A 14,151-nucleotide genomic window follows, 5' to 3' on the forward strand; every position below is an offset into this window, starting at 1 on the left:
TAATGGCAAACTGCTACACTGTTGGGATAAAAGATAATGCCTTGCATGCACTTCAAGGAAATGTTAAAAATTTTACCCTGGGTATCCTCTTCCTGGGCAGAGGCAAGTTCAGCACTTTGTGGTTGGATTTAGGTGGATATTCTTCACCATTTTCATCTGGCTCCTTGGGGACTGTAGAACAAACAAACAGCAATTATTGTTTATCAGTTTCAGGAAGCATTAATGTTGCAAGAGAACATGGGACTAAAGTTAAAGTCTCATAATATATAAAACATACTATGATACGTGTACATTCAAAGCGAGTGAATGGGTGAATCTAGTGTGAAGTGTGATACTAACATTTACCATTTACCATTACAGGTCAATTGCCTGAATTTTTTGTAAAATTTATTATTAAAACATATAAAGCTGAGACATCTACACCAGCTTTAGTGTGTAGATGTCTACACACTAAAGTAGACATCTACTTTAGTGTGTAGATGTCTACACATTTAGTGTGTAGATGTCTACACACTAAATGTGTGCAACAGATGTTGCACACCTGTTGCAACACCTGTTTGCAACAGGTGTTGCACAAAGTTCTTCCAACCTTTGTGCAACACCTGTGAGGTTTGACAAGTGGTCTTGTCTTAAGCCCCAAAAATTGTCTCTCCATTGGAGAAGACTTTTGGGTCATTATGAAACAATGGAGACATTGAACTCAAGAGAAGAGCAATTCAAAGACCTGGGAAAAGTTTTTGCAGTGTCAGAAGCCTAAACAAATGCAAGCATTTATTGCTATGGCCACTACTGATAACTCAAGCAGAGCTAATGGCCAGGCTGCTGCAGTGACAGTCATAATTAGTTGTGGTAGCATGATTTTGAGCCAAATTGACAAAGCCAAAGTAATGAACATTACTTTGAACATACAATATTATGGTAGATGCCGTTTGAGTTTTTCATCTTTCTTTCCATCCTTCACCTGGGCAGTATTTGCCTGAAGTGACATTTTAAAGCCAAATCACATGAGGGCCAAACTCTAGATTGACTCAAATTTTACATTGAATTAATTGCAGGGTATGTAATTAATGAATCACATTTTAATTGAAAACCATAAATAGACAAAATAACTAATATTTTCAACTAAAAAACACCTTTGCTACTAAATTATTGAATAAATAGACATTTGAGCTCAACAACAAATATTTATTGCTTTACATAGGTTGTTGAAGTTATTCAACCATCAGATTGGTGCAAAGGGCTATTATACCCATTCAGCTTTTAAATGCTCCAGGAACCCCTGAAACAAAAACTTTTTGGAAATGTGGACACTGACATTGGTACTGGGGACATCTGTGTTTGCTTTGGACTAATATGTAAACAAAAATGCAATTAATTGTGTTAAAACCTTTAGCAAGTTAAAATCTATATTATTAATTAATCAAAATTAATGCAATAAAGTCCCAGCCCTAGTTCTGACAGAATGTTTATTTGAAGTAATGTTTTACCTGATTGATTATTTTACTGTGGTTCAAGTCTCTGGAGTAAAATACTGTCTGATTGGAGAAGGGTGAGACTTTCACTCAGCAACTGAAGTCAACTACTGCAAGACTGTTTCGTATAAAATTGGTGACTTTATAATATCCACTGTATGTAGAAATTTGATAGCTGAAGCCCGCACAAGTACTTTCAAAAGAACAGATAGCAATATTGCTGAAGTAGCAGTTTTTAGAGGCGGCATCTGAATTCTTACTGAACATCTGAGAGTAAACTAATATTTACAGTGGAAATTATTTGAAAATAATCTTTTTTTAAAAAAAAAAAAAAACTAAAACATGCAAACCTCATTCATGTCCTAATATAACCAACCAACCTCCTCAATAATCTGGGAGTAACATCCTACCAAACGGACTGTGAGAATGCTCATTTACAGTCTGTAATTTTTCCTGGCTTTCAGAGGTTTGAATTACAGGGGCGATACAGAAGTCTGCTGAACATTTAGAGCTACATATGAAAACTGAAGCTGAGGCAGTCGCCAGCAGTGGTGGAGGGGGCAGAGAGGAAAGCCTCTGGAGTTACATGGATGTGACTGGATAGGCTTCCACAGACATAGCATGCATACCAGTATGGTTTCTGGCAGGGACCAACCTGACCACAGTTGTGTAACATGCAACTGAAGCCTGTGTGGCAGACAGAAAGGAAAACATGCTCACAGTCCTTCAGGCTCTAAAGTGTTTTGATAAGGTGCTGCATTTGTCATTTGTGCTGGCTAGATAGGAACGTCTATCATTCAACAGGAAAAAGGAGAACAAGCCGGAGCAAATTTTTCTCTGTTAAGTCAACAGGATTTGATTTCCTCCTCAGACACTAGACTTAGAAATTCTGACTGTTATTTTAAACAAGTGTTAGAAAACAAGTTGAAAATTTCTGAAATCTTTTGTAAATAGTTTGAAATTACCTTAGTAAAATTTGCCTCAAGCATTTCAAGAAGATTGTCCTAACATCTCTGAAAAACTTCATGAATCAACACACAACTGTTACAAAGACGGACCATTGTTGTTCAGCGACGACTTCCTGAAGGCCTCAAAGAATCTGGAGAGGTAGAGGACCATCAGCAGCTTGTCTGGTTCAGCTCTGGCAGCCATCTCCTTTCCTGTAGTCACTGGCTGGATGCCGAACTCGCGCTCAGCCACGTCAAACGCCAGCTGGTTGTTCCTCGCCACATCCTCCTCGTTCAGGGAGTCAAAGTCACTGAAACAGACGGAGGATGAGATCAAATGTGAGATTTGTTTATATCCAAAATGTATTTTGAATTTATTGAAGAGACCCAATTAGTTTTGAGCTTTTTTTCACTTAAAGAAGCAATTTTCTTAGCTCTTAATAAGGAACAGACCCAACAAACAAGAAGTGTCAAGTCAGCCTGTTTATGACTGAGATTTATTTCCGATATGATGTGAACAGAGAATTTGCAAATTCACATTCAACTTTAAGGTTTGGCAAACTGATAAATGTTTCAGAAAAGGTGACTTTACAAAACCTCAGGGATTCTTCATACTTAAAGACTCGTTTTATTTGAAATAAAAGTTCAGAACGCTAAATACTGTTTGCATTACGTTTCGTAAAGGATGGGTATCATCCTGCACATTCAAGCAGACCTTGAACCACAGCTCATCATTTACACACGCGCTTCCTTAATGTGCCGAGTGTCCGTTTGTGTGCATCCTTACATGAGTTCAGGCCTCTGCCGGTGAATGAGGGCGCACAAGGCCAGACCGTTCCTCCAGGATGATGTGAGGTTGGTGACATCCACTCCCCTATATCCCCGAGTTTGATTCTGACACCAGGTTAGGAGTCGACTAGGTCGCACCTCAGATTCTGCAAGAAATAAATTACATGTTGGTACATATGCGTCAAAGGAAGGAACGACATTTTCATGGCAAAAAATGTCCCTGTATTGCTTTCCCCCAGTGGGTTTTATTTTTGTCCGGACTGGAAAGTTTTCTGAAATGGTGTCGACACTGTAATGTTCAAACTCTGTGTTCTTTTGGACTTGAGCCAAGCGAGCTGGTCCACTTTCTGAAGCTAAAGCAGGACTAACCTTGGCAATAGAGCAGAAACTTATCCCGATATGTCCTACTTAGAAAACAACCAGAACTTGCACACTTTCATGCAATTTGACAAGCCATCAAGCTTTCCATCCCATATCAGAATTTGTTTACAGAAGAGGTGGCCCCGTTATTAATGTAGTGTATGAAAATCTAAAGACTTTTGCTTATTGTAACAGGAACAATGATGTGCTTATCTGTTGTTGCAGTAGTGTGCAGACAAAAGTAGTACAAAAAACCGCAAAGAAATTTTATTTACCAATAATAAAGCTATGAATAAAAGACATTCTGAAGCACTAAGATATCCCATAACTATAAAATAAATGCCATTTCCAGTCTCTGATACTGGAAGATTTCTAGTGACAGCAGGACATTTAGGTCAGGTTGGTTTTCTGCTGGTTACTTTCCAATTGACCACATCAATCTGCCATAAGTCCAGTTACTTTAGAATGATGTCAGAAGGTCCTGAAGTAGGTTGATCTCACAGAGAGTTTTCAGAAAGTGAAATTGGGACTGTTTTTTTCTGATCAGACAGCTTGTGCTGTGAAGTTCTTAGATACGTTTGTGCTCAAGAACCTGAGGTGTACAACATCTCCTGTTTTCAATTTATCACCAGGTAAATGATATAACTACTCCTTCCGGAGGCTCCGCTCACAGTGAGCCCACACTTGTCAGGACAGGCCCTTGAACAGTTTCAAAATTGGTACCAAAGCACATCACGCCAGCACACGTCTGTGAAAGGCATCAGTTCTGACCCTCATATGAGTGTAATGTTATCCGGCAGTATTGTCTGACGAGGTGCGCCAAGCCTGTGACTCAGACAAAGGTAAAGTTTCAGCAGAGAGATTGCTGGGGAAACGTTCACTCTAATGTTCATTATTTTCCCCAACACAACATAAAAGGTTAGTCAGACTTTTCACTCAGATATTAATTAAATATAAACACAAAGCAAAGAGGCGGTGATCGCAAACATTAGACAGAACGCGAAGTCAACATGTCACAAGCTGCCAGTGACTAACTTCATGAATTAGCTTCCAGCACTGACTCAGACAGTCCATCAAATAATAAACCTTAGAGATGATGTCGTGAAGTCAAACATTTGTCCAGAGGTACATCACTCTGGGTGACTAAGCTTCCAGACTTATTCATAGCTTAAATCACCCTGAAATGTTTATTAATATGCACAACGTTTAATAAAGTATAGAGCTGCAGTTCGCCATGTCTGATTTGGATGAATTTATTTCTAAATTTGAAATTCTGAGCCCTTTGTTTTTTTTTCTACAGTATAAACACACTTTACATTTTTATTTTTTTCCTTTTTGTTACGACTGGCTCAAGGTCATAACAATAACGGGAGACCATGCAGGGATTAAAGTGCATAAAAAGGAATATTTATTAACACAAACAACAATGGATCGAGGATGTCAGTATCAGTGGTGTAATGCAAATGCTTGGATGTGATGTATGAGTGCATATGGAGTTGTTGAAGTGCAAAAACAAAGACAAACTCAAATGTGCAAAAGGAGGGGAGCTGAGGCCTGGCAACAAAACACCGCAAGCATCAAGGCAGAGTGGACGCTCAAGGCGACCCAGAAGGTGGAGACAGCCAGGTTTAAATGCTCTGTGCTCCAAATGAATAAAATCAGCTGCACCTGTAAAGGGGAGGAGCACAAAGACAGACAACAAGACACCTGCAACCCAGCCCATAAGGCCCAGGGCCGTAACACTTTTCATCCTCAATTTTTCCTCTCAGAATGGTAAAATTCTGAGAGGAATTTGACGCCACGTACAGCTTCAAATATATCGTCTGAGCTAATTCAGACGATATTAGCTCAGACATATTTATAACCTATTTATAATAGGTTATAAATATGTTATAACCTATTTATAACATTTAGCTGCTATAGGATAATTCATGGAGCTTCTCTTTCAACAGGAACCAAAAAAAGAAAAACTCCACCACATCTTAAGAAAACCCTAATTCCTTGAAGTCTTTTTTTAAAAAGTAAATTAGTTCTAGGACTTTGGCTTATGAATGCATTTTTTTTTATTTTTAGAAATGTTTACCTTTTCTAGGGAGGTTAACTGGTCTTCGTGACAACCCTCCTTTTTCAACCAGACCCGAATGACCATCAATGAATAAGTGACGAACCTGAAAGAAACATACAGGCATGGGAGAAAAAATATTTCTAGTTTAAAAAACTAATTTAAACACGTTTTTGAACCACTTCAGTGATTTAAGGCAGTCCCAACAAACTAATATTTCACAATAGCTGAACAAAAGCCTGCTCCGTCAGAAATCTCTTTAAAAAAAGATGTGAAATCAAAGTTTCTTTTAACAGCTTTCATTTTAACACAAAAATTTCCATGCTATTATATAATGGGTGCACAGGCACTTCTTCTTGTTTTCATCTGGAAATGCAGAGGAATGGGAGATTTGATCTCAGTTTGTGCCAATTGTTGCTGAACTCAGCTAAAACATGTAAAATCTTGCTAATAGATAAGGAGGCAATTACTTTTTGCTTGGACAGGTTTTTTGGGGGGAAAAAAAGTTCCCTTGAATACAAGTTTGGAAAATAATCACCAACCTGGTGTGGACGTACACAGCTGGAGTTCAGGTTCGGGTAGCGGGTAGCAGGATCAATTGTATACTGTTCAAAGTTTTTACTGATGTTTTCCGGTGTGGTCTGAGGCAGCAGACGGTAAATGCTCTCCCTGATAGAGAAGGGTGACACATTTTAAACACGGCAGGTTAGTAGTTTGTTTGCGTCTATCAAAATAATATCCTCAAATGCTACTTCCTTTCTTACTTCGAAATAAGAGTCTGAGACAGACAAGATTTCAAATTCAAAGCATTGGATTCTTATCCACCAGAAGTCACATGTAGACTAATCAACTCCACAAGTTGCGCAAGAATTAAACTAGATATACTAGACAGATTACACATGCATCGTGTCATTTTAACATCACTATATGTCCTTATTCAACAGAGTGATAAAACTACACTAATTTCAATCTGCGGGAAGCAACACATCCTCACCTCTCTGCCAGTATCTCCAAGGAGCTCTTTCCCTGTGCCCAGCCCCTCACCATCCAAGCAGTGTCGAAAGCAGCTAGAAAGCCTCTAGCACAACCAGTACCCATCGGCCAGAAGGGCTGCAATAAAAAAAAAAAACTTAGTGTCAAAGAAGAAGTAAAAGGACAATGATTATTCCTGCCCTGACAAAACACACACACAAGCAAAAACAGTGCCTCTTACCTCGAGAAGACTGTCTCCCACCAGTGCAACCAGTAGCTCATGTCCATGTTTCTCCCTTATCAGGGCGGCATTCTCTGATGCATACATGCATGTAAAGTCAAACATGGTTACGTCTGGCTCCCCATAGTGATTGATGGCGTAGTCCAGCGATGGCAGCTGGTAGTTTGTGCCAAAGTCCGCAGCCTCACGAGCGTACGACAGCAACGCTTCCTGGTTTACGTTGTCAGAATTCAGCAGTCTCTCTGTTTCTATGTAGTCCTGGAACAAGAAGAGGAGCCCTAAAACTTAAGGCAAATATTTAAAAATATTACACAAGTACATAAACTGTTTCCAAAAATAACCTATTTATACCATTTAACTGCTATAGGATAATTCATGGAGCTTCTCTTTCAACAGAAAACATTTCTGATCTGATTTTTTTTGTGCAAAAAGTGTTAAATGCAATCTTTGCAGGAGTGTCATAATGACAAAAAGCTATGGCGCCGTTATAGGTCAGCCATGTGGCCTCTGACGCTTGTGCTGTGTGCGTGGGTTTTGACCCAGCAGTCGGACGGAGATTTCACTCAGCACCAACAGCCAATGTAAGATGAGAGGGAGACCACAGGGGGCTCAGCAGCGCAACACTTCAGGACCTGCGTATGTGCCTGGATAATGCATATGGAAAAAGTTTGTATTGTGGATTATTTCCAAAACTACATAAGAAGAATGTGTGTTATTGACAAAAGGTTTTCAAATAACAATTGCAAGTCTACTCTGAAAACATTTGTTAATTGCAAATAACTATTTCTGCTGTCTGATCTCTTCCATGCAAGGAACTTTTTTTTTTATTTGCCAAGTGAGAAATGGAATAAAGGTGAGAGGTGTAATGCTTTAATTAGAGCCCTGTTTATCATCATCCACTGTGCAGTGCTATCACTCACTACCAAGGTCAGCACACAAACCTTTCTGTGTTCCCAGAAAGCCATCTGACTCCCAGCTTTGGGACTTCACTTTAAATGTTGTGATTTTCTGGCCCGTAAAAGGATGTCATTAGAAAATAGACATTTTTATTAAAAAACAAAGCAGAATAGACGAGCTTCATTCACTTTTATTAACACTAAAGGTCGCAAAACAAACTTTAAGGCATATCACAGCAGTGACACTTTTGAAATAAAGCTGCATGACATAAAACAATGAGCTGCCTGTTTCCTTAAACAGTATGCTTCTACCAGTGCTGTTGGTGTGCCACCACTTAACAGGAAGAAATTAAGATATTTATACACCACATTCTCCTCTAATCCCTGTGAAAATTATGCAAGAAGCTAAAGAAAACACAACAGCAAAAAAACAAAAAAACTCAACCACAGCTGGGCAGAAACATGTCAGATTATTATCCACAAACACTTAGGAGCCACTTCACAGGAGTTACGCAACTAATGTCCCCAATCAAAACATTAAAATGAAACGTATGTTCTTTTGAAACATAAGATTCATTTGAAACATAAGATTTATGGTTTATAAACAATAACATTGCTTGTTATTAATTTGGTATCAAGAGTTGAGTGTTTTTTTTAACAAACTGCCATGAAGTATAACTCAGATTTTTACTTTTTTGTTGAATGTCTGTTTTATAATATATTTACCACCAATGGCAAAAAAAACAAGAAATCACTTTTCTGCAAAATTCCTAAGCAGTATAATATTAGTAGTATTTCAAAAGAGCAGAGGAAAACTTATGTTTTTTGAACACCAACAAAGTTTGTTGTTAATCTGTTGCTAAGAAATGAGCGTGTCTTCTGGTAACCAAGTGTCACAAAATAAACATCTGATTTTTACTTTTGCAAAATTTATCAACTCTACATACGTTGTCTATGTAGATCAGCAGTATTCCAAAAGAGTTTCTCTTTTATAAACAATAATATTACATGTTATTAATTTGGTGTTAAGAGATGAGCATTTTTTTTCTGGTAACGAACTTCCACAAAGTATAAATCAGATTTTTACTTTTGTGTTTAATGTCTGTTCTATAATATATTTACCACCAAAGGCAAAAAAAGAGAAAAAAAAACACTTTTCTGTAAAATTCACTAACTGCAGAATTCTTAGATAGTGTAAGATTAGTAGCATTTCAAAAGAGCAGAGGAAATTTTATGTTTTTTGAACAATGACAATATTTGTTGGTAATCTGTTGCTAAGAGATGAGTGTGTTTTCTGGTAACCAAGTGCCACGAAGTAAACATCTGATTTTTACTTTTGCAAAATTGACCAACTGTAAATTCGTTGTGTCTAAGCAGATAATCTTTCAAAAGAGCATATGTTTTATAAACAATAATATTACGTGTTATTAATTTGGTGTCAAGAGATGAGCGTGTTTTTTTTTTTTTTCTGGTAACTGCCACGAAGTATGAATCAAAATTTTAATTTTGTGTTTAATGTCTGTTTTATAATATATTTACCACCAATAGCAAAAAAAATAATCACTTTTCTGCAAAATTCACCAACTGCAATATTCTTTAGTACAAGATAAGTTGTATTTCAAAAGAGCAGAGAAAATCTTATGAATTTTGAACAATAATACTTGTTAATCTGTTGCTAAGAAATGAGCACATTTTCTGGTAGTGAAGTGCCACGAAGTAAACAAGTGAGTGCATTAAAATTAGCACCAACATTAGCAGGCAGTGCCTTTTCCCTAAAATAAGCTATTAGCTATTTTTTCATTTATTAACCTTGTTTAGCACACTGAATAGAGGAAGTCAATGTAAGACAACATGCTAGTGATGTCCCACGTGCCACTGGGAGCATTTAGGCTAACATTAGCATTTAGGCTAGCATTAGCATTTAGGCTAATTTTAGCTCATGCACTAATTTTAACATACTGAATGGAGTAAGTCCATGTTACTCAACATGCTTGTGACTCTCCACATGGTATTGAGTACATTGTAGCTTACATTAGCATTGATGCTAATTTTTAGCATCAGAATACTGGGTTCCAACCAGCAGGCGCACTTTGGCAGGTCCCGTTTAAATTTCTTCAGAAATCTTCTAGTTATCACTTATTATGGATGTATGGATTCACTGTACAATAACTTATTAATAGAATTCCAATAGTCCATTATTTTAAATATCATTGCCTTTTTAATCCATTTTCATAAAATTTGTAGAATATTTTTTATTCAAACTGTTTTGTCACTGGCAGAATCAGCTGGTAAAGAAAGCTTAAATATTGATGCATCAACACAACAGATTACTGTTAGCTAAACTCACATTTATGATGACCCCTTTGTCCAGCAGGCTCTGCTTCTTTGCAGTCATCACAAAGTAGTGGGTGTTGTCTTTGTAGTAAACAATGTTTTCCAAATCAATTCCTAAAAATGTGAGCATGTTGTTTAACACAGATCCCTTTACAGCTGCAGATCATCCATAAAATTTGACACATTTACACAATTTACCTGTATCCTCTTTAAGTTCCAGAAAAAATTTCTGGTTAAAGATGAAGGCAACGCCGCTAATTTCCTCGACTTTAGCTTCTGCTGTGGTGTTCCTGTTGACAAAGTTGGCTGTTATAGCGATTGCCAACTTTCCTCTGAACTCCTTGCGACTGAAACCTGCCAAGTAGGGATTACGAATTAAAGGGGGAAGGATGCAAATTCATATTCGTTTCTAGTTAACACATGCATAACCATGCAGGGAGCTATTCACTTATCCCTCTAAATCATTGAATTTTATGTTTTCTAATCATTTCCAAGGCCAGGATGTATAGGAGACATTTGCCAGACTACACTGTGCTGTGTTTTGGTGCGCAGCAGATCATGTGGGGGCGTTTTTCTGGACGTGATCTAAGCGCCATAGTTCAAGTGAAAACAACTCATAATGCTTCTGCATACCAAGACATTTTGGACAATATTACTAAACAAACTTTGAAGGTCTGGTCTGGGGACTGCAGCTTCCTGTTCCAAGTCATTACACACCAGTGTAAAATAATGTCCATAAACATCTCAAAAGGTTGCGCAAATCTCTGACCTCAACCCAACTGATCACCATTAGGGATGAATTAGAGCACAAACTCTGAGCCTTGTCCAAGATTGACCTCGTAAATTTGTTTCTGAAAAGAAATGGCCAAATACCCCCAAAGATAAAGTTGTACACTTTGAGGAGAGATTTCCGAGAAAAACTGAAGCCACTAAAACTGCAAAGGGTGATCAGACATCATATTAAACCTTAGAATGGGTCAAGTCCATGTGTGTGAAGAAAGACATGCAAATACTTTTGCCAACATGACTATATATTTAGAATACAGATTCTTGAACAAACAAGCATGAGACTTATTTATTATTCTCGGACAGAAAGGTAACAGCTCTCATCCAGTTCATGAACCTTCATACACACAACTGCATAAAAACACATTCACACATTGAAACTATGTCAACAGGAAATGCTTCAGTGCCAGAAAGAGCTTCCTCATTGTGGGTCAGTAGCAAAACTTTCTTTGTCTCTCATGTTGAACCAGTTGTCAGCACTTACTCCCCCACAATGCTTCACAGTTCTGAGTTAAGGTCAACCCTCACCATCTAATGTGCTTCTGCGACCGTCTGCACCAATCACCACATCAAAGTCAAAATCAGAGATTGGATGATTGGAGGGCCGGAGTTCTGCTCGCCAACCAGGACCTAAGAAAACAAAAAAAAAGTGAGATTAGTGGAATACTTAGGACAAAATTAAAGTCAAAATAAGTTGTTTTCCATTCCTGTCTTATTAGAATAGAAGCAACCTTTATTGTCCCGCAAAGGGGAAATTCAGATGTAGCAGCGACAGACATAAAAGTTCACACACAATAAGTTTACACAATAAGTGTTAAATATATACTGTGTATATATATATATATATATATATATATATATATATATAAAGTAAGATTAGCAAAAATGAGTGCTGCTGTTTTAAAGTAAATGCCCTAAATATGCATGCTTATGTTTTGCCTGATTTAGGGCGGTTTATTAATAAAGTCTATAAAATTATTCTGTTGTGTTCTTTGGAGAGCTAAAATATGACTGTCTCTTAGGAATTGCTTTGGAAAACAGAGCAGAGTCTATCAATAGCTTTATTTTCCACTCTGCAAGAACTTATCTGTTCACTTCAACATATGTGACATCAAGGGAGCTTTCCTTATATAGCTGACATATGCAAGCAAGTGCCATGATATCACTGCTGGTCATGACCCTTATAAACAGGGACAACCCTGTTTAAACATACACAGTTCTGTTTCTGTACTTGTTGAGAACTTGTATTAGAGACCAATCTGACATTCTTAACTTAATTTAGAGGTGTGAAACTACTCTCTTAAGAGTGGATTCTCAAAAGATTTGTACCCAAGACCTTCATGGAATAAAGGTGCTTTCTTCTCCCAAAAACAAACAAAAAAAAAAAAGTCATCTCATAGAACTGTACAAAGAAGGTAACATTCAATGCAGATGACTCACCATCTTCCGTTTGCTGCTCCGGAGGCTCCAGAAGTTGTACAAACTCCACATTGACATGAATCTCCACTCCCAGGATCAGGCTCACCTTCAGCAGCATCAGCTGCAGCTGGCGGATACCTGGAGAGGGAGAAAACGGTGCTAAGAAAACGGGTTGTTCAGTCACATTACAGCCACAAGCGTCAATGTACTTTGGTGGGATCGTATGTCTTTTGCCAACACAGAGAAGTGCAAAACTGTTAAGTGGAATGAAACATCATCTTCTTTTTTTTTTTTTTAAATAAATGCAATATGAAAAGTGTGGCATGTATTTGTATTCGGTCATTTTTACATTGATACCCATTAATAAAACCCTGTGCTACCTGCTGCTCTCAGACCTCTGTCATGTATAATTTAATCTCTATATAAATACAGCTGCTCTGAGCGACATGAGAGGTTTGTTAAAGAACTATAATAAGGATGCATTGTCTTGAAAACATAAGAATGTAGCAGACAGGTTGAAGATGGAGTTAAAGGGCTTTAACTCTAACTGAAGCCCTACCAAAATATGACCATTCAAATAAACATGCAAGGAGAGCATTTATCATAAAAGCACATAATATGGACATGGTAACTTTGATGGAGCAGAAGCAATTAACAGGACAAAGATATCCAATGTTGAAATTAGTCCAGAAAATCCTCTAGTTGCAGTTTTCCATGAATTCTGCCATGAATTCTGTATCCAGAATTCAGAATTTGTGGAGCATCTTTTTCTACACATGGCAAATGTGTAGAAAAAGATGCTCCACAATTTTTTTGTTTTTCATGTAAGCACTATGTGGCAGAAAACGGACACTGAAAATGATCCTGCACACGCCATTCCCATAGTGAAACATGGTGGTGGCAGCATCATGGTGTGGAGAATCTTTTTTAGCGTATCAGAGTAGACTGCTAGATTGGTGGAGCGAAATACCGGGCTGCGATGATGCTCAACATCTGCTAGGAACAAAGTCAGTTTGTCCCTTAAAAGAAATCAGAGGTAAACCTGCTGTCATATACTCAGCCAAAGATCATAATAAATAACAGTTGCTGCAGATAAGGGCAGCAATACTGACAAAAAAAATCTGGCCTGGAAGATAAGATAAGCACTCCTCTCAGAGACACAAACACGGCATCTACTATTACAGGACAAACACACAGAGATAAACTTTTTATCTCTCTGTATGTAGAAGCAGAAGTAGAAGTCTACACACACAGTAAAAACAAATCCTTTTCCTGTTGTTGACATTCATTCAGCTTTTTATTCTTTACGACTTACTTAAAGACAGCTCTATTATTGGAATTGAAATAAAGCAACAAAAAGAGAGAACACTCACTGATGTGGTCGATGGCGCCGGCGCAGAACTTTCCATAGAACTTCTTGGCCCCGAGAGCCCTGAGGTCATGAATGGTGTAAGGCCAGAGGTGGAGCACGTTGTTCCTGGAGAAAGTGTCCCTCTTCTCGATCACCACCACTTTGCAGCCGAGCAGGGCCAACTCGATGGCCGTTCGCAGACCGCAGGGGCCGCCACCGATGATCAGACACTGGGAGTAACAGAAGGTATGAAATGAGTGAGGGTGAGATACAGTCTGAGCAGGTTTGTACATAGAAACTGTCCTGAGATGACGGTGTGTAAATTCATATACAGTGCAGTCATATTTGTTTGAACATTTTTCTTTTGTTTGCCTAAAAACATATGGAGTGTAAGTAGGTGCACATCATCAGTGTGTATTAAAGATTCCTGCTCCCTATTGCATGGAATGAGGAACAGAGGAACAAAATGCCAAACAAAAAGTTTGGAATTAGCACTTAGCAAGTGTTTTGAGGAGCATGGTC

At 38.0% G+C, this 14,151-nt stretch overlaps 1 protein-coding gene across 9 annotated transcripts in view; it reads right to left on the reverse strand.

Moving 5' to 3' along the window:
* Positions 1-14,151, reverse strand: part of LOC102223100 (protein-methionine sulfoxide oxidase mical2b-like) — a 50,339-nt gene that overhangs the window by 18,607 nt on the left and 17,581 nt on the right. For all 9 annotated transcript variants that reach the window (XR_002753639.1, XM_023344332.1, XM_023344328.1 and 6 more), the window contains 12 exons: positions 13,652-13,859; positions 12,300-12,416; positions 11,388-11,489; positions 10,272-10,427; positions 10,087-10,187; positions 6,844-7,101; positions 6,625-6,740; positions 6,173-6,299; positions 5,652-5,736; positions 3,207-3,354; positions 2,531-2,730; positions 77-171 (listed from right to left, as the gene is read on the reverse strand). Coding sequence is in view for 8 of the 9 variants with exons in the window: in XM_023344332.1 (XP_023200100.1) it covers positions 77-171; positions 2,531-2,730; positions 3,207-3,354; positions 5,652-5,736; positions 6,173-6,299; positions 6,625-6,740; positions 6,844-7,101; positions 10,087-10,187; positions 10,272-10,427; positions 11,388-11,489; positions 12,300-12,416; positions 13,652-13,859 (1,713 nt within the window). In the remaining variant the exon portion in view is untranslated. The remainder of the gene's footprint in view (positions 1-76; positions 172-2,530; positions 2,731-3,206; positions 3,355-5,651; positions 5,737-6,172; positions 6,300-6,624; positions 6,741-6,843; positions 7,102-10,086; positions 10,188-10,271; positions 10,428-11,387; positions 11,490-12,299; positions 12,417-13,651; positions 13,860-14,151) is intronic.

Source organism: Xiphophorus maculatus, chromosome 2 (assembly GCF_002775205.1).
Source record: "Xiphophorus maculatus strain JP 163 A chromosome 2, X_maculatus-5.0-male, whole genome shotgun sequence".
NCBI classification, from domain to species: Eukaryota; Metazoa; Chordata; class Actinopteri; order Cyprinodontiformes; family Poeciliidae; genus Xiphophorus; species Xiphophorus maculatus.